Source organism: Cyprinodon tularosa, unplaced genomic scaffold (assembly GCF_016077235.1).
Source record: "Cyprinodon tularosa strain WSP-4 unplaced genomic scaffold, ASM1607723v1 ctg651, whole genome shotgun sequence".
Taxonomy (NCBI): domain Eukaryota; kingdom Metazoa; phylum Chordata; class Actinopteri; order Cyprinodontiformes; family Cyprinodontidae; genus Cyprinodon; species Cyprinodon tularosa.
The window spans coordinates 226040-245062 of record NW_024039398.1 but is presented as its reverse complement, the minus strand read 5'-3'; the positions used below and the strand labels follow the sequence as shown (position 1 = coordinate 245062).

Genomic DNA, 19023 nt, shown 5'->3' with positions numbered 1-19023 from the left:
TGCCAGGGCTCCCTTTCCACTGCATGACATCACTCTTGTTCCAGACTCTAGGATGTGGTATCAAAATTTGAAATTAATATTTAAATATATCAATTTCTTTGTATTCCCCCAGCCCAGGTAAGGCACTTCTGAACTGCTTGCTTGAGGTCGGAATTAAGCGAGGAATCAAAAAGTTGGGGCTTATTTCTGATTTAGTGGTATTGGAGGCAATAATTCAGTTTCCCTCTTAAATCCTTTAGGATTAGGTTAGGTTATCCCTCTGTCTTCTAAACCCTTTTCTACCATACTTTTCCATGCAACTCTCCATCTATATGCTTGTACACAGCCCTATAGGCTGCCTCCTTCTTTATTAACCAGCTGTGGCAAATCGTCATTGTGAGGGAAATCAAGCACTGTCAGCTGACATTGAAATGTATTTCACTCTGTATGAGGAATCAATATGGCACATTAACTTAGGATTTTAACTCACTTAAGTAGATTACCTTTGCAATTATATTGTTTGATTATATCATATTCTGACAAAATTAAAATATCTTCATGGCAGGATAATAAAGGAGTTTGTTTGGCCTGTTATAACCTTTTAAATCAGCAGCCTGCTGAGATTGCAGCAACACCTGGTATCCTATCAAGCTTCACTTCAGTAGCTGCTGGTCATTGAACCGCTCAGTCCTGCCCCAGTCACAGCTCCTCCCCTTAGTAACAGCCCATACTGTACATGATCCGCAGGGAGACAGCAGCTGCTGTTAAAGCTCCGAGGACCAAAAGGCCACCGTTCACATTTGTTTGTCAGGATCAGCAGGCAGTGAGAGAAATTAAACTCGGTCTCAATTATTCAGCATTAAGCCCTACCTATCACAATGCATTGCCTGAAAAGTCTGCGGACGGCCAACCCGGGAATCCAGCAGCTGTTTAAAAATGCAGTCATCTCCTCTAGACTTGGAGCTGACATCTCCAGGAGTCAGAAACCTGTTCCTCTGCTCAGCTGGACAGCAACCCTTCACACGCACAGAGCCTTTCATCCTCATCAGAAAGGCCCTGATGAGGACCAAGGACACTCCAAGTAGGTCATAGAAGTACAGAGCTGTTGTGTTCAACAAAGTTTGTTCAGTAACAATTCATACTTTATGTAAAGCAAACAATTCTAAAATGTAAAGTTACATTAAAATATTAAAAGAGGTTAAGGTTCTTTTTCAGGTTGTGGGGAACAGTAGAAATAGGTAGAGATCAGGTGCCATTTGATATATAGTATCTATTAATTTAAAAGATAAATAGTAGGCTATCCTTTATTTGGAGTTGACACAATACAATGCATAAAGTTTTAGTAAAAAAATATAATAAATGTTTCGGAAAGCTGAGATTAAGAACTTTTTACTTTTTACTTCAATCGGTTATTGAAAATAGACAGCAGATAGGAGCATAATCATTTTGTTGTGGGCTATCTTTCAAGATCCCTGAAGATTACCGCTGGGCTACCATGACAAACGGTTACATCTCCAAGCTTAAAAAAATGATATCTGAGAAATAAACAATAAGAAAAAGAAAAAAAAGATATATCTAATTACTTGAAAATTAATGTATATATTTTCCTTTCACATCCCAAAACTTATCAAAAAAAAGAAAAAAAAAATCTGTCTTGAGATTTTTTTGTGTAAATTGTTTGTATTTACTGCTTGGCACTTTAGGTAACATAATTAGAAATAATGAACATTTATATTTTAAAAATGAATGAATAATAATAGAAAAGCTAGTGCTACTACTGCAATAAATAATAATATTAATATAGGCAAGTCATTCTATACAGAAACCTCTCATTATATTATAAATTTAGGAGCTTTAATTCTTTAAATGTGCTCTTATCATCTTAAAATAGGCACATGGTGTACTTTAAAGAGTCCTAACTGTTAAGCAGTTGGTGAATGTTCAACAAAACCTTGATGAAAGAAAAAAAAAAGTCATTTTTATGATTGGCAGCAGATCAGTGTCATGACGTTGGACAACAAATGACATTTTTTGAAGGTTAAAGCTTTCCCAGCTGTAGGAGGGAGCAGCTGCGGAATAGTAGGTAAACCAGATTTACCCCTCCACCATAAAAAAATGCCATAGAGATGAAGAAAAAGCAACAGTTTTGAATTTTGCAAAACAAACACAACAACAAAACCAGCAATATTATCTTAGGCTAAGTCCTATGATATACAAAAAAAACTAGAAAGGTATCCTTGGACACATGCAAAAATTTCAAATTCCATTGTAATCACTGAGTCAGTCCTCCAGCCTTAATAGAAGCAGGATCCTCCTGCTTATCAGCACAGGGCTGAGATGCTACAATCCATTTGGATAAAGTTCTGCTGTAGTGCACATGTCAAGCTTTAGTTAAGGCACCATGGAAGGAGAAATATATAAACAAATATTAAAAGGGCAAATTTTACTATCAATATTATGCCTTTTTTTTTAAATGGCTTGTTTCTTTTCTTTTAGATTTTCAAATCCATTTCTGTATGTGTTGCTATAGGCCAGCCTCACCTGGTTACTATATCAGTGAGATGGCATATGGACATTTAAGTTGTGTATGATGCATGTCAGTTACACCAAAACATGGTGTTCTTAATTTGCACTTGTTAAGTTGCTAAGTCAGAGATCAGAATTTGACCTTAAAACCTTTAATGGCGTGGTTGAATAATTATAGAAAGACATTAGTCTACATATGTAGTCTGTATATATATATATATATAACATTTTCTGGCTTTAAGAAAGATATTTGCATATATATTTATTATTGCTATGTAAGCATTATTATTCATGAAAAAGCTTCTATTCAAAAGTCCCGCTTGAAAACTCTAAAGGAGTGAAAGTATATCAACAAGATAATAAGTGGTAAGGATTTATTGCAACAAATACATTGATCCTGAGGTTTGATTTTCTTGCACACACTGATAATTAGTAATATTTTGTAAGTAATTGCTTCTGGATAATTTACCTTTAATAATAGGCAAGGAGCTACATTGCATTTATGTCACTCCCATTGTTTTATTTTATGCCTTTTTAATAAACAAACTTCCTTAGCCCAGGATTGAGGGCAGCACCTGGCTAAGTGCCATTACCCTCACTGCTAGAGTACGTTTTGGCATAAGCTTTAAGCTACTGCTCATAGTTTTGACTTGATATACTGGAACAAAGCCAGCTTTAAGATCAAACCATACTGCATTTGTTGTGTTCTTTACAGAAGCAGGCTTATGTCCAGCATGGAGGACCTACTTTTTTACACCATCACGGACGGGAAAGAGATGATCCCAGCTTCTCAGTTCATCTCTGTGAGTCAGCATATGAGCAAGTACTGATATGAGATCTTGAAGTACACGTGAACATGTTCATAAAGGCGATCTGCCACAAAGTTGTTTCCTGAGAACACCTTTGGCTTTTATTAGATTAACCTTGGTGAGAAACATTATACCCCACAACAGGAATCCAAAGCATCTCCTGCTGGCTGCGAGGGATGTTTTAAAGGGTGCTTATGTCCATCTTCTTCAGTCTAAATATACCAGCCATGGTGCTGCAGAGTCAATGAATTAACATCAGCAAGAAAGATTGTTTTCAAGATGGAGTAATCCATGATGTCATTTCCATTACCGCTAAGATTTCTCAAATCATTCATTAATGAAGCAAAAATTTAAACCTCTTGATTTCCCACATAACAAATCTAAATATCTGTACCTGTGATGGAATGCATGCAGGCAAAATGCCAAGAGGTTGTTTTTTTTTTCTAAAACAAATATTGTAATAAGAATATGAATATGTTATAACTATGTTGAGATACTCAAAGCTAAAAAAAACAACAACTGACATCTGGGGAACTCAGTGTCTATGGAAACTTGGGTCATTTTAAAAACAGCCATGCGTTCAGGAGACATATGTCAACACAGGTGACAGCTTGTTCTACCACAGATGACTGGAGGTGTTTGTGAAGGTGACTCAGGCAGAAGATAGCTGGTGAAAGAGCTGCCTAGACTGTTTGCATGAGAACAACAACAGAAAATCAGCATAGAAAACTGAAATCTTAATAAGATACTTTTGGTACATATCTGGTTTAAGAATGCTGTCACATTTTAAGCACTTTCTTGGGGGTAAATGATAATTATGTTCCAGATTAAAAAGGGTTGTTTTATTAAACTTGGGAGGTGAATAAAAACCATGTCAGTATACTCCTGCACTCACATAACACCTAAGGAACCTCAGGAAGAGCCTGTACAGTGCCCAAACCCTCCTACACTTGTCTTGTGGTTAAGATTCTTACAGAAATCCAATAACTTAAACAGCGAGCTTGCAGCCATTAGTCAGGTCTGCTTGAACTTTGAAGCACTCATCAACTGTGATGAGTAAATAATAAAAAAAAAACCCACTGAAGCTTCTGTAGTCATGAGGGTTGTGCACATGGTATCCCCAGAATAGACCAATGTGCATTTTTGCTGTCACTGTCAGTGACACCAGCAGCAGGAGAAGGTTGGCAGCTATCCACTTTGCTGCCCTCCTCAGTTCCTTGCAGGCACACCTGTAGCTTTAAACCCAATATTACAAAGCTTGCTGCTGCTGATAGCAGAATCTGTTGGTTTTCATTTAATACAATAGAGCCAGTGCAGCAATAGTTGCCATTTATCACCAACCCCCCTGGCTCCTTTTGAAAAAGAGTGAATTCAATCATCTCCTTCCTCTCCTGTCCACAGGCTTTAAGAAGAACAGGTTTGTTAACATCTGACCCTCGACTGCGGGACTGTGTCCATCAGATGAGACAGTTGACACGTGATTCCATGGGACCAGTCATGATGGACAAAAAACTTTTCCGAAGGTGAGAACATTTTTAGTTTACTTATAGTGACATAAATACAGCCCCTTTGAAAACTAGTTGCATTTTGTCTCTTCATAGCTGATGGCTTCCAATCATTTTACTACAAATTGATCCTAATGACCGAAAGTAAATATAAAGAGGAGGCGAAATAATCTACTTCTATTGGAGCACGTCAGGGACAGCATCATGAAAACCAATGAACTCTGTGTAATTTAAATTAGAGTTAGATTATAAAACAATATCCAAAGCTTTCTTATAGACCATTGGCTTTTACCCACTCTGGCCACATGAATGAGGAGAACATTCATTAAAGAGTGGTCCTAACTATACTATTCATAAGGCCAATTTATGTGTATTCACATGTAAAGCTGGCTGAATAAAAGCTCGAACCTTAGTGTAATTGAGAGTTTCTAACAAGGCTTCTGAAAAACAGCTGATGACAGATTATGTGTGTCAAATAAATTCTCAAGATGTGGAAGCTGTTTAAGAGACAGTCCAAAAAAATTTAGCGCTCTAATTCCAAATTTATATCTCTAAAATATTAAAGTATTCAGTATTGGAGGCTGAATGCTTATACATTCAATGCTTATTATGTTTGTTCTGGATTTTTATTTTATTTTTTTGTAAAAAAAAATAATAACTTATTTTTTTCTTTATAAATGTTGTAAGATTATGTGATTAAAAAAAAATTAAGTAGTGTGAAAACTTTTAATAGAAACCATAAGCAGAGTGGTAAGTAGATGCGCTTGAATGTGAAAAGAAGGAAAACAACGAATGGATTTATTTCAATAAAAATTCTTGATGCGTCAATGCTGCCTAATCAAAGGTTAAAACAGACACACCTGTCCCTAAAGCATGGGACAAACATGATAAATGAGCAAAAGGTGTTAGGTTAGATTAGGCCAATGGCCTAATGTTTTTATGTTATGTAAGAGAGGTAATTTGTGGCCAGCACTATTTGAGTCCTGGACACTGACAGACACGGACGTTTTATAGGGGACAGCTGCTATGAGGCAAATTCATGTGCATGCATGCATGCCAGCCAAACCAGTTGAGGTGAGAGAACGATAGTGGGGTCTCTTAGGCTGCTAATGAAAGGGCATCATTCTGGTTGAGCTCCAGACAGGCAGTTAAATTAGCAGGCTGAAAGGCACCGCACTCCCTGCTTTCCTAATACTATAATTTTCTAACTGATGTGTAATCCACTTAGACTCATCTTCTGTTCTGCAGCAGCATATTACTGTCTCTGGTTAAACTAATCAGCCACAATGTTTCTGCTTGTTTCCTAAAATAATGGAGGCCTCATCACAAATATTCTGCTGGAAATAGAGAGAACAGTCTTCTGTTAGTTTTCTGAAATGGCTTGTATAAATAAACCCTCTCTTTTCCTGTCAAAGCCTCATACTAACAGTACCTAGAACTCATGGTTGCATATTTTAGTTTAGACCAACTGAGGGAGAATATACTATTACCATTCCTTGAAAGCATGCAACATTGCTCACCCGTTATAGCAACAGTTTCAGACGTTGGCCTCATCCAGTAATCTCCAAATAAGACTAAATGTAAAAGTGTTTTTTATGTGAATGTAGACAGTGAAAATAAATAGATTGTGAATATATAAGGGAACAACATCACCCACACTTACTTGTGCTCCTGATAAAACCTAATTCTTCGTTAAAGCACAAGCTAACACAAAACAATATAAATTATGCAATCCTTCACAAGGAATTATTCAGCAGGGGAAAATCCCATATTGAATAAAAAGGTTGTTTAAAAAAATCACAAGTAGCAAAAACTGCACAGGATTGATTTTATATTGTTGACTGAATGGCTGTTTATAGGCCTGTAAATGAACTGGTATATGATGTGTAAATGGGTGTATGGGGTCGAATGTATTGTACACATGTTGAATTAATGTTATCTGCTGCTCAGGGACTGCAGATGGATAGTAGCTGTTTCTAAATCTGGTGTAAATCAGCTCTTCTTTTCGTAATGATTAATGTGTTTATATGCTGTTCCTATGAAATAAATAATAAATAAAAATAATCTAGAGAAAGAAGAAGCAACCAATTTACTTTCATATTGCCAGATATAGAAAACATGTTATTCAAGTCAGGCAGAGTTTTGTCATATCATTACGTCTTAATAAGAAAAACAAAACCAGTGCACACAAATGTGGTTTTACTATCAGGCTTTATTTCCTCCCCTATTGTCCCATGGTGGTATTCATTCTTAAGATCCTCATCCCCTCTATCCTTTTGCCTTCCTTCCTGTCCAAAACCTTTACTTTTCCGTCTTGTGGCTTTTTGCCCTTCTGTCCTTCCATCCTTCTTTTAACGTCATTCTTCTTTTTCACCTTTTTTATATCCTTGTGTCCTATTACTGTGATACTACAGTACCTCTCTCATACCCCTCTTAACCCTAGAAAACAAACCTTTATGGATGTTTTAAGAAAACTAATACATTTTAAATAACATGAAATATTATTAAAAAAAACAAAAGAGGGTTGATTTAATGTGAAAATCAAATTTCAATCACCCGCCCCACCCATTGCTCAACTGTATTTAATGTAATGCAAAGCTAACTTAATGAAATAATTTGTAAATGTACTATAGTGTGCCTTAGCTTTGCTGAACTAGTGTGTTACCAATATTTTTACATTCTAATCAGTGACTGCTGCAACCATTTTCTAATAGAATATAGCAGTTGAAATTCTTAAAAGGAGAAGGAAAGTTCTACCTTATTCCCTATAAATTGTGAATCAGAAAAGGGGAACCAGGTTGATAAATGTTTCTTTACTAAGAAATTGTTAACTCTCCACCTTTTTTCTACAGGTGTGTTGGGAACAACATCATGCTGCTGACTAACGCTTTCAGAAAAAACTTTATCATCCCTGACTTTGAGGATTTTAGCCTCCAGATCAACAGGCTTTTTGAGAGTGCACAGCAGCAAGGAGGGGGACATGTAAGTAAGGGACATGCAGCCTCTGTTTGCTTAGTCACTGCAGAGCGGTTTCATGTGTTTCATGTCTTCAGGTAGCAGATTACATTCCTCAGCTGGCAAAGTTCAGCCCAGAGCTGTGGGGCGTATCTCTATGCACCATTGATGGACAGAGGTAACACAGCACCACTCTTGAGCATACAGTACACTGTGTTTTATATTTGCAGCCTTAGGAGGAATTCTCTTGTTTGTGATTTCACCTCATGACCTTTTGTCTTACAGATATTCAGTGGGCGACACCAAGATTCCTTTCTGCCTGCAGTCGTGTGTGAAGCCACTGGAGTACGCCATCGCCGTGCACGAGCTCGGCAGTGAACATGTTCACCGTTTTGTTGGCAAGGAGCCCAGTGGCTTCAAGTTCAACAAACTGTCGCTAAACGAGGAAGGCAAGTCATTTACGTAATCAACTCTGGTCACCTTTTCAATTCAAAACAGTAAAAATAAGCACTAGCATTAACATGACTAATCTTTGACTATCAAATCCCCTTTAGCTCTGTTGATTCAGTGTCAGTCTGACCTTTAGCTATTTAACTTTTAAATATACACCTTCTACTAAGAATGGCAAAGATGTGACAGTACTTTTGTCTTTTGTGCAGATAAACCACACAACCCTATGGTGAATGCTGGAGCGATCACCATTAGCTCTTTGCTTAAGGTACTATTTACTGTATTTTTTTAATTATTTAAAAAAATAGACATGCATTATTGACAGAAGTGTATTGAGTTTTCTGCTGTTGCTTTTGTTTGTTTTTTAATAAAAACATAACAGAATGTTTAGAACAATAAAGGCAACTTTGTTTTCAATTGATTTATAAAAAATAAAAATAAAAATCAAGTATCAATAGTACATAAAATAAGAAAACAGAGTAGGGAAGAAGATGATTACTTTGCATCCATAAACCAAACATGAACTTCCTATCAAAAAATCTTTCTAATATCTGAGAACGGAGTGAAGATAGACTGCAAAACTAAAAATGGATTGTTAACTGTTGAACTTTGTTGCACTTATAGGGAAATTGACATCCTTAAATTGGTAGCTGGATGTCACCTTTCATAAAAGCTGATAGAACAGCAATAAATATCAGGCGTATGTACAACACCTGATCCTCTGAATAGCTGCAGTTGTATCCAAGTCCAGCAAAAAGAAAAACAACAACAACATCTAAATGATTCCAAAACTTCTGTAATAAATACATGTTTTCAGAGCAGGAAAACAATGTTAGCATGTGCGTTCCCCCAATGCCTCCTATTACATATTCAGCGTGGATCTAGGAGCCTTTGGCGGGCCCTTATTTTTGGTACGACTGGTCCATGACCATGTATGTTAGCAGTGATTTTCTTTCTTTATTTATTTATTTATTTTTTTTTTAGATAAATATACATCTAGTGATCTAATTTCAGTAACAAATGCAAATAAAAAACATTGTTTACATGTTTATATATATTCAGGCTTCAAAGGGTTAAAATTTACCCATTATCAATCTTTTTTTTCTCACTTTGATCAGAATGCATGCTCTTACCCCAACAAAGACAGACTGCTTTACTTTTTTTTGTGCACTGGACAACTTATTTCCTGGACATGTATCTGGGTTCTTAAACTATCCTGTAAAGATCGGTGTGGGTTTTTTGTTTATAATACCTAATACTCAGAGTTTGACATCAATACATTTTAGAAAAAAGCTGATTAATTTTATTCTGGAAGGCAAATGTGAAGGGATTAACATATATCAATGTTCCCATTGTTTTTTAATTTACAAAAAAAAAGAAAAAAAGAAAGCCAATTGCCTTTTATTCCCTTAAAAGGTAATATTCTATGCTCAAACAGCTGAAATTCTGCTACAACATAAACACTTGACTGTCAGTAATGATTTTTTCAAAACAAAGGAAAGCCAGAGCTATGACAAAACAGCTGGTCATTTCTACAATCATGATATTAGACCAAGGCCTCAGGCTGAAATATGACATCTTGCTGTCTGTTATAGTGTTGTGCCTGATCACATTTATGAGCATCCAAGAGCTTTGTGTGTCTAGGTTGATATAATTCAATTTGCCTTGAAAAATGATGTCATTATTAACAGTTTGTCTTAATAAACGAAATCATATTTTCCCAGTTTGTCACTCAGTAAGAGGAAAAGGTTTTTCAGCTGGATTTGAAAAAGAGTTAACAGTGGCTCTAAAGGTCAAAGAGGAGCCAGAGCATATTGAGCAAAAGATAACATAAAATAAAAGATTATAAAAAATAACAAAAGTTTATCTTTTTTATTATTTGTTGAAATAAAAATTTTGATGATCCATCTTAAAGGTCAGCATTGCACGGTATTAGTTCAGTGACATACAGGACATTAGTATTATCTGAGCCTACTCATAGTACCTAAAGTGAACCTGTGTTTTAGCAGTCAGTTTTACCAGCGAATCATAGTATGAAGGTCATCTTATCAAATGCATCTCATGTTTGACAGTAGGGGATCGAAGTTGTTTGGGTTCAACAACAGGGGTGTGTGTGATCTGGGCCAATTACAGCAGCTAGGAAGTAGGGTGTGTTTACCATTTGCTTTCTGCATGTGCGTAAAACTATGTTTAAGCAAACAAAGTTCCAGCTGTGGTTTTTCCTCTGTGTTTACAGCCACAGAAAAGAAAGAGGTCAAAGGACAAAAGTGCTGAACGATCATTTATTTTACGTCTCTTCCATTATTATTTGTGTCACTAAATTGAAAATGACTGTAGCTCCTTGGCAGCTGCTTGACCTGCTACTGATCCTGTAGTGGTGTGTGAAATTCAAGCTCAGCCATAAGCTCAGCCGTAACAAGCCAAACTGAGCATGTGGCCACATGCAGTGACGCACTCATCAACGACATGTACCCTGTTGCATAATGACACCCAACCAAACATGCTCTTTGGGTAATTTTTTTATTTCTCCCCTTTTTGCAGCCTCATTCAAATAAAGCAGAGCGGTTTGACTATGTAAGTAAACTTTTTTCAGTCGCGGGTCATTTAAACTTATCTTTCTGAGCCTGGTTTCTGACTGAGTTATCTCTAAATAAACTGTTTCTGCAGGTGATGGAGTTCTTGAAACGTATGGCTGGCACTGAATATGTGGGATTCAGCAATGCCACGTAAGGGCTGCGGTTCTTAACCAAAAACCAAAACAGAGGGGTTTTCTGCTCATGTTCCTAATGAAATTGCGTTCTTCATAACTTTTGTATTTTTGCAGATTTCAGTCAGAGAGGGAGACTGGAGATAGAAATTATGCAATCGGCTATTACCTGAAAGAGAAAAAGGTTTGCATTCTTCTTTTGTCTAGTTTGGTGCTGTTACTTATATATGATGCCATGCACAATTATTAGCATTTATGGTGATATGTATAAAAAAACAAGCATAAATCAGCATCTCATTTATATTTTTATCAATGGCACACACTTTTCCTACCATATATTTACTCTTTGATCAACTGGAGTTTTAAGATTGTACTTGGGGCTTTCTGTTTTTCCCTGGCAAATAAAACGCAGGCTGGTTACTGTCTTAGCCAATCTTCAAATTTGAAAAGACAAGGAAATATGACAATATTTAATTAATGTATGTGTTGATCTTTATGAGTCATGTTTGGGCTACAAGTAAATAACAACAAATCTAAATTAGTCCTTATTTAATTAGAGAATACATTTAAATGTTCAAAATGATAAGACTGGATATAGGCCCAATTTTGTCGTTTAACCTCAAACTGAGTAAGTTGAGGAAAGTTAAAACAAAAAAAGCCTGGATTTAAATCTGAATATGTGCTAACTGTGCAATTCTTGCAGTGCTTCCCAGAAAATGCAGATATGATTGGAGCCCTGGACTTTTACTTTCAGGTGACTTTTTTTTTCAGCATTATAAATGACTACTTTTGTCTGATTTACTGATTTCCTTTTAAAATAGGATTTTTTTTGTGGTTTATGATTTGTAAAAGTAAATTAAAAGTGGAGAACATGGAGAACATGATCAAACATTATTTAGGTGTGTTTAGAAATGTAACTCTTTTGTTGGTCTGTTAAGAAAACTTGTTAGATTTATGTTGATGAATAAATATTTTGCATTGACTGATTGGTATAGATTTTAAATAAGAGCTGACCTTAGCCTCTTACACCCTAAGGGGGTATAAATAAATTTCTGCCTGACAAAAACACACAAAAGTAAATAACTTATAGCCTCAAAGCTATTAGATTTAAGAAGAAACTTTTGGTACGTTTGTAAAGGTAAGATGTCATAGAATGGTTTTCTGGTGTCAGCACCATTGTAGCTTTGACCCTGCCTGAAATATTAGGGACAAAATACAAAATATTTAGCATTTTTTGAACCTCGCCAAAATTTTCTTTGAAATAAACATTGCAAAACACTACCAAAATATTATTTATAGCACAAAAAAGTAGTACAGACTTTCAAATCTAAATGTTGTGTAAAAATATACCAAATTTGGACTCAATCAGATGAATCATATTTATTTTAGAATGGTATTAGTGAGAAATTTCTTAGGCGGAGAGGCCATTTTGGCACATTTATCCATAAATGTTACCAAACTGTGCCAAATATGTTTTTTACATCAATACTGGGGGTTTGGTAAAGTTACGAGGTCATGTAGCAGCTGGACCCGCCGGTGGGTCCGTAGGGTTCAAGGGGTTAGTGTAGATGCTAAAATATCAAAAAGGTGGCCTTTAACCACAACGAATCTGTAGCAAATTAGCCTTGTGTTATTTTTTTTGAATATACAAACAACACAGATTTTTTAAGCCAACTTGTTTTTAAGATATTATTGTCAAACAGATAAATACTGGGGAAATCATTTGGTTCAGATTAATAACATATATGAAAATATCTTTTCACCTCAGTAATAATTACAGAATTAATTGTGCAGTCATATTTTTTTTAATCTATGCATTAATTATTATGGCTTGTTTCAAACTTTTAAGGGAAGAATGTTTTTTAGTTTCTTTCATTCTTTCATAAGAAAGACCTCCTTGCATCTGAGGCTTTTAGAAAATGTGAAAATATTTGTGAGCTAAAATCTTTTTATGCCTCTCCCTTCCAGTTGTGCTCTATTGAGGTAACATGTGAGTCTGGAAGTGTCATGGCTGCCACGCTGGCCAACGGAGGCATTTGTCCAATCACCGGCGATCGTGTGCTAAGTGACGAAGCTGTTCGCAACACATTGAGTCTGATGCATTCCTGTGGAATGTATGACTTTTCTGGGCAATTTGCCTTTCATGTAAGTGGCCTAAGATGAATCTATTGAGAATTTTAATAATATAGCCAGAAAAGTAAACAATACCTTCAACTTCCCAAACAGTCAATTACTGATTACTTGTTTGTTCTCTTTTTTTGTAATTTGTTTATTAATCGAGAAAGATGATTATTATAATGTTAAAATATAACCTAAATTATAAATTAATATGCTATTTCCAACTATTGTCTAATCTATTTTTGAATCTATTAACTCAAATGGCATTGAAGTAAAGATCACCCCTAATAAAGCTAAAGGTGCTATAAGCATCCGTTCACACATTTCTTTCAATGCAATAGACCATAGGGGAATTTTACACAAGAAAAAGGTTGAAGACATCTTATCTAGTAAATTTTTACAGTAAAACGGGAGACATGAATCACATCCAGGCACATATTAAAACATCATTATTCTGATGAGAAAGATCTGGTGGACACCCTGAAACTAGACCACAATATGCATAAATAACGCTCCAAATATACTAATATTTCATTGCAGATTAAAGCGAACCTCTTCACATGTAAACCAGTAAAAAAATCATAACCTACCAAAAAAATAAATGACAAACATCCAAGTGGAAGCAAAATTGACTCTTTTGGTCTTCTACTGTATTTTTTTCTCCATGTGAAGGTGGGGCTGCCTGCAAAATCAGGAGTTTCAGGTGCTGTTCTGTTGGTGGTCCCCAATGTCATGGGCTTGCTGTGTTGGTCTCCGCCATTGGATCGGCTTGGAAACAGCGTCAGAGGAATCCACTTCTGTCAGGTAGATCAGCTTGTGGTGTCGTGTTCCCTATCCTAAATAATTGAACCTTTAGACACCTTAGATTTTAGGTTGATTAATAAATCAATGCCGGCATATAATGTTATAGACACCTGGCCAAAGTGATAGAGAATGCATCCCATAACATTTTTAATGATTCCACTGAACTCTGATCTAGAAGCACATGGTAATCTGGGGGGTTGATTTAATCCCTGAAACTCTCACCAGCAAACTAAGCCATGTTGGTGGTGGGACTGACCGGTTCAGTGTAAATAGGGTTAGAGTAACAGTTTAAATTCAGGCTTTTTTCTCCAAGTCTTTATTTCAAATAGGTAAACAAAACTCTGATATTGACTGATATTAAAGGCTCACATTGTGACACATTTTTCTGCCATATTGAACATACCAGTATTTTAATGTAGAGATAATTTATTGTGCTTTGTTTTAAAAGGAACTTGTTTCTTACTTCAACTTTCACAATTATGACAACCTGAGGCACTTCACCAAGAAACATGACCCCAGGAGACGAACAGATGATGATCCGGTGAGTTCAGTGCAACAAGTGACCTAAAATCTGCCTGTTTGCCTGAATAACTCTGCCTTTTGGAAAATATTAAACCTTTCTTTTTATTGTTACTTTCCTTTAGAACAAATCAGTCGTTAACCTGATGTTTGCAGCATACAGTGGTGATGTCTCTGCTTTGAGAAGGTGAGCAGGAACAAACATTTTACTTCAAAGTTTTCAGCAATAGTTTGATAAAGTGTCAAAAACCTTTCAGTCATAGAAGTTTTACCACTGAGGAGAAAAGCTAGTTTATAATAATTGACTTAGAGACTTAGACTTAGACTCAACTTTATTTATCTCTTGGATTACTCTCTCAGGAAAATTCTGGTTCCAGTAACTTATATAGAGTACAAAGGTAAGAGTTGAAAGAGTGAAAGAGTGAAAAATACAATAGTCAATATGAAAACAGTGTATAAGGTACAAAAGAGCATAAAAAAGTTTTAATGTCCTGTAATATGTTTCCTTCAGATATAAAAATTTCTGCACAGTAGAGAGCTAAGGAAAGACTACACAGTAGTTGACTTAGATTATTGCACTTGACTTGTACTGCAGACATGTATTAACCATATCAATACTGTAAGTAAAAAATTACACAGACTGCACAGTACTTGGCATGTGTTATTGCACAGTGAGAGAGAAGAATATTGCGCATGAATGACAATGGGTAATGTTTTGCACAAGATGTCCAAGGAGGGGCTTGTTGACCCTTGTCCCTCTTCCTATCATCTCCTCCTTCCCCCAAGCAAAGGCGTAGCCAGAAGATTTTAATAAGGGTAGCCAGGCAATAACCAATGAACACTGAGGGGTGGCCGACAGCAGATAGGAGCCAGAAGCTCAGGGTCTATCTACACTGTTATGTTATTTTCTAAATAAAGAGTAACTATACTTTCCTACAGCCTTTGCAAACAAACATACTCATATATTTAAAAATCCATGCTGTTTAAATTAAAGGTGTAGTGGAATAAAAAGTCTTTCAGGTTTGAGTTCTCGGGCAAACATCTTATTCATTGTCACTACTTACCTACTTTCATCAATTATCGTTCTGAATAAAATAATATTTACATGTACTAATATCTACATTAAATGGATTTCACAGAAGACTCAGACATAATTTTCTCTTTGCCCCACATAAGACAAAATGTAGTTCTGAAAAGAGCATGATTCTGTATGTATCATCTTTGATGTTAGTATATATATGTGGATATATAAACATAGTGTTTTTGTTGTCAAGTAACTGTTAACATATGAAAAAACAAAATGTTAAATTAGTAGGAACATTCCACTTCTGAGTATAACTGCTGCCACCATCTGTATTAGAGAGGAAAAAATGGTAGGGATGGCAACAGAAGTGGCCAACGGTTGGCTAATGGTGGCCATAGCCACCCCTGGCCTCCCATCTAGCTCCACTCCTGACCCCAAGTGAGGAGCTGTACAGCTTGGTGGCTGGAGGAACAAAGGAGTTCAATAGTCTGTTGGTCCTACATTTGGGGAGGAGCAATCTCCCACTGATCAGGCTGAGTGGTTAAGACAGTGTACAGAGGTTGATCCAGTCATTTTTGTTTTCTACCGCGATACATATTTCATATCCCATATGACCTACCGAATGTGGAGAGATTTTTGCTGTTGATTATGAAACACCAACTGATAAATTAAAGCAAAGATCTCTGGACTATTAATCTACTTTGATATTATTCTAATTATTTCAGCTTTAAATATCCTACATATTCATTTGAAGCTTGTTTGTAACTCAACATGCAGTACACAGTAAGTAATATTTCTATGCAATACCCTCTCTCCAGGTTTGCCCTTTCAGCTGTTGACATGGAGCAGAGGGATTACGACTCTCGTACTGCTCTCCATGTTGCTGCTGCTGAAGGTAACGCCTAACATCATTAGTTTGATCATTTATCTAATTTCTGCATTGAGAAACCTCAAAAATTCGGCATTTAAAATGTGCTCTTTTTGCTCACCTTATTTTCCTCCCAGGCCACCAGGATGCTGTAATATTTCTGACAGAAATATGTAAAGTGAATCCCTACATTAAAGACAGGTAGGTTTAGTTCTCACCGTTCATCTGATACTAACTCATTTTACTAACTATGACAGTCCATCATTTTCCATTTCACGCCATTGTCTATCAGATGGGGCAACACACCCCTCGATGACGCCATGCAGTTTGGCCATGATGTTGTTGTTTCAGTCCTGCAAAAGTACCAACATGAGTACACAGATGGACACTCAAGAATCAGCACAGAGGAGCAGAGCGCCGTGCTGGACTCAATGAAGAGCAGCGTTTAAGAAAAGCACCATAGAGGTTTGGATTGAAAACCCTCTGCTGCATAGCAGAAATTAAATATGGGACAGATGGTAACTAAGACAACCGATGAATTTTCTGTCTATCATAAAATTTAGGAACCTAATGGCCAGTCATTAGTAAAAATATGACCTACTCTTAGTATAGGAACTGAAGAGTCTGAATTTTTTTTTCCAACCAAAGGCTGTAAAGATTTTAACTATTGTTAAGAATGTACAGCAACTTAAAAAGGGGATGTTTTTTTCTTTAAATGTAGTTTAAGTATGCCAGTATTTAGAAAGCAATGGCATATCTGTCAGGAATAAAGGTTTAGTATGTCTAGTATTTGACAATCAAATAATTGTAAGACAAATAATAATATTACTAGTAGTAATATTCTTTTTTGTGCATCAGTAACTTGTAAATGTTACCAAGATCTAGATATTTGAAAATGGCTTTATTTATTTTGAAATCCAAATAGGTATGTTTTACTTTGGCCCCTTTCACACTGAGATCAGATCATTGTACAGCACTTCAAAATCAATAACAGAGTATTGGAAAGAGTTTTTTTCTATAGTGCACTATGAAGTAATTCTCCTAATAGAAAATGCTATTAGTGTTTCCAGTTTGTACAAAACCTAAGTTAAACTGTTGTGTTGATTCTTTATCCGGATAGCAGCATTTTGCCACCTTAAATGCAGAATGAGGACAGCAAGGTTATCATAGACATAAAGTGGGTTCAGAATTCACCTGTATGGCTCGGTCTTCAGACATTTTATATCAGGACTTGCCATGATAACATAATTATTGAAGCTTTGAATGAGTCACTGCAATGCTCTTGGATGTGGCGCTGCTTTGTCTCTAGACTGCAAAAATCTTAAATCTAAATAAGCAATTTTTTCTTAAAATAAGGGAATTTTTTCTTGATTTCAGGAGGTAAGTGAGACACTTTGCAAATGGAGCGAAATAATTGACATTTAAAATAAGAAAAAACAATTACATTGTCTTATTTTAAATGCATACTATTAAATTATCTTATTTTAAGAGTAAATATACTCTTTCCATTGGCAAATCATCTTATTTACCCAGTCAAATTAAGTGTAAATACACTTTATTTTCTGATTTTTTAAAACTTATTTCTAGATCGTTTTTGCTGTGTACTCACCACACCTCTGGAACAAATAAACTCCATTCTATAAACTCCATCACTATAGAAGCATCCAGGAAATAAGAGTAGAAGAATCCCATCCAGAGAGAAGTGTACCCTGTTCCATATTGTATACTAGCTTGGATGTGGTAGTTGCTGTGAGACTGACAGAAATATCTAGACCAGGGCTCACGAAGGACCACATGGGGTGCCCTTAAGGTTTTTTGAAAACTTACCAGTGGGCTAAGTTTAAAATTTTATTATATTCCACTTCTTCTTCTTTTGAAATCTTTTATGGAGAATTTCATCATTTCATTTCATCAACCTGTTTCAAAGGAACAGCTGCAAGGTCTTGGAGCTTGATGGTATGCTGAATAAGTCATTCATTCATCTGGAACAGCTGCTTGCAGCAGGAATCGGTCTAAAACAAGTAGGACACTGGCCTCCGAGGACCAGATCGACATCACTGCTGTAGGGCACTGCAGCTTCCTGATGAAAGTCTGGAATGTCATGTAATGAGATCAACACTGGGATGAGCTGCTGATCTGCAGATCATGCTGAGAGTACAGGAGTGCAAAAAATAGTAGGAAATAATCAATTGACTGCTAATTGCAGCTGTTTCCTGATTGCCTTCACACAGAGAGAGGTTTTCTTATTTTGCTGTAATCTAACCACCTTCTTAGAAGTAATTAAATTTGTAGAGGAGATTCATCTAGTGTGAACAGGGCCTTAATTAGTATGTTCTGAGAATTAAACATAGGTGCTTCCTTAAGGATTTATTTAAAAGGGGGAAAGCTACTGAAGCCTGTTCTGTTGAGCAAATAACATGCATGTCAGTCCCCTTGTTTTGATCTCAATCAGCTGTGTTGTCATTTTCTTTTTGTTGACATGTAAATACTCACTGTGGTGTTTAGGATTTTAATACTCTCTATAGATTTATACCTTTTTTTTTTGTCGTTTTATTTGTTTATTGGGATGCATCAATTGGGAGATTCTGGGCCAATATTGCTGTTAAAAATAATTCAACCAGCCAGTTTTAGCCTGTATCTCATTGCTTGTAAAGACCAGGGCATACAGGGATTCTCTAAATATCCTGTTAGGATTCTTCCTTTTTAAAATGTAAAAAAAAAAAATATTTATTCTCTAAAATAAATTATTTCTGCACTCC

General features: G+C 36.0%; 1 protein-coding gene across 2 annotated transcripts; it reads left to right on the top strand.

Annotated features, from left to right (window-relative positions):
• Nucleotides 1–689: 689 nt before the first annotated feature.
• Nucleotides 690–17704, top strand: LOC119799170 (glutaminase kidney isoform, mitochondrial-like). Of its 2 annotated transcripts, none has more exons than XM_038308972.1 (18): nucleotides 690–1060; nucleotides 3221–3308; nucleotides 4716–4837; nucleotides 7672–7801; nucleotides 7873–7952; nucleotides 8060–8223; nucleotides 8434–8492; nucleotides 10766–10798; nucleotides 10892–10950; nucleotides 11049–11115; nucleotides 11635–11685; nucleotides 12900–13076; nucleotides 13722–13853; nucleotides 14302–14394; nucleotides 14498–14559; nucleotides 16215–16291; nucleotides 16402–16465; nucleotides 16616–17704. In XM_038308972.1, the coding sequence occupies exons 1-18, from the start codon at nucleotides 858–860 to the stop codon at nucleotides 16635–16637; spliced, it is 1683 nt and encodes a 560-aa protein (XP_038164900.1). In that variant the 5' UTR covers nucleotides 690–857; the 3' UTR covers nucleotides 16638–17704. The 2 variants fall into 2 exon arrangements, with proteins under 2 accessions (XP_038164900.1, XP_038164899.1); XM_038308971.1 differs by having other exon boundaries at nucleotides 691–1060; nucleotides 16557–17703.
• The last annotated feature ends 1319 nt before the right edge of the window (nucleotides 17705–19023 follow it).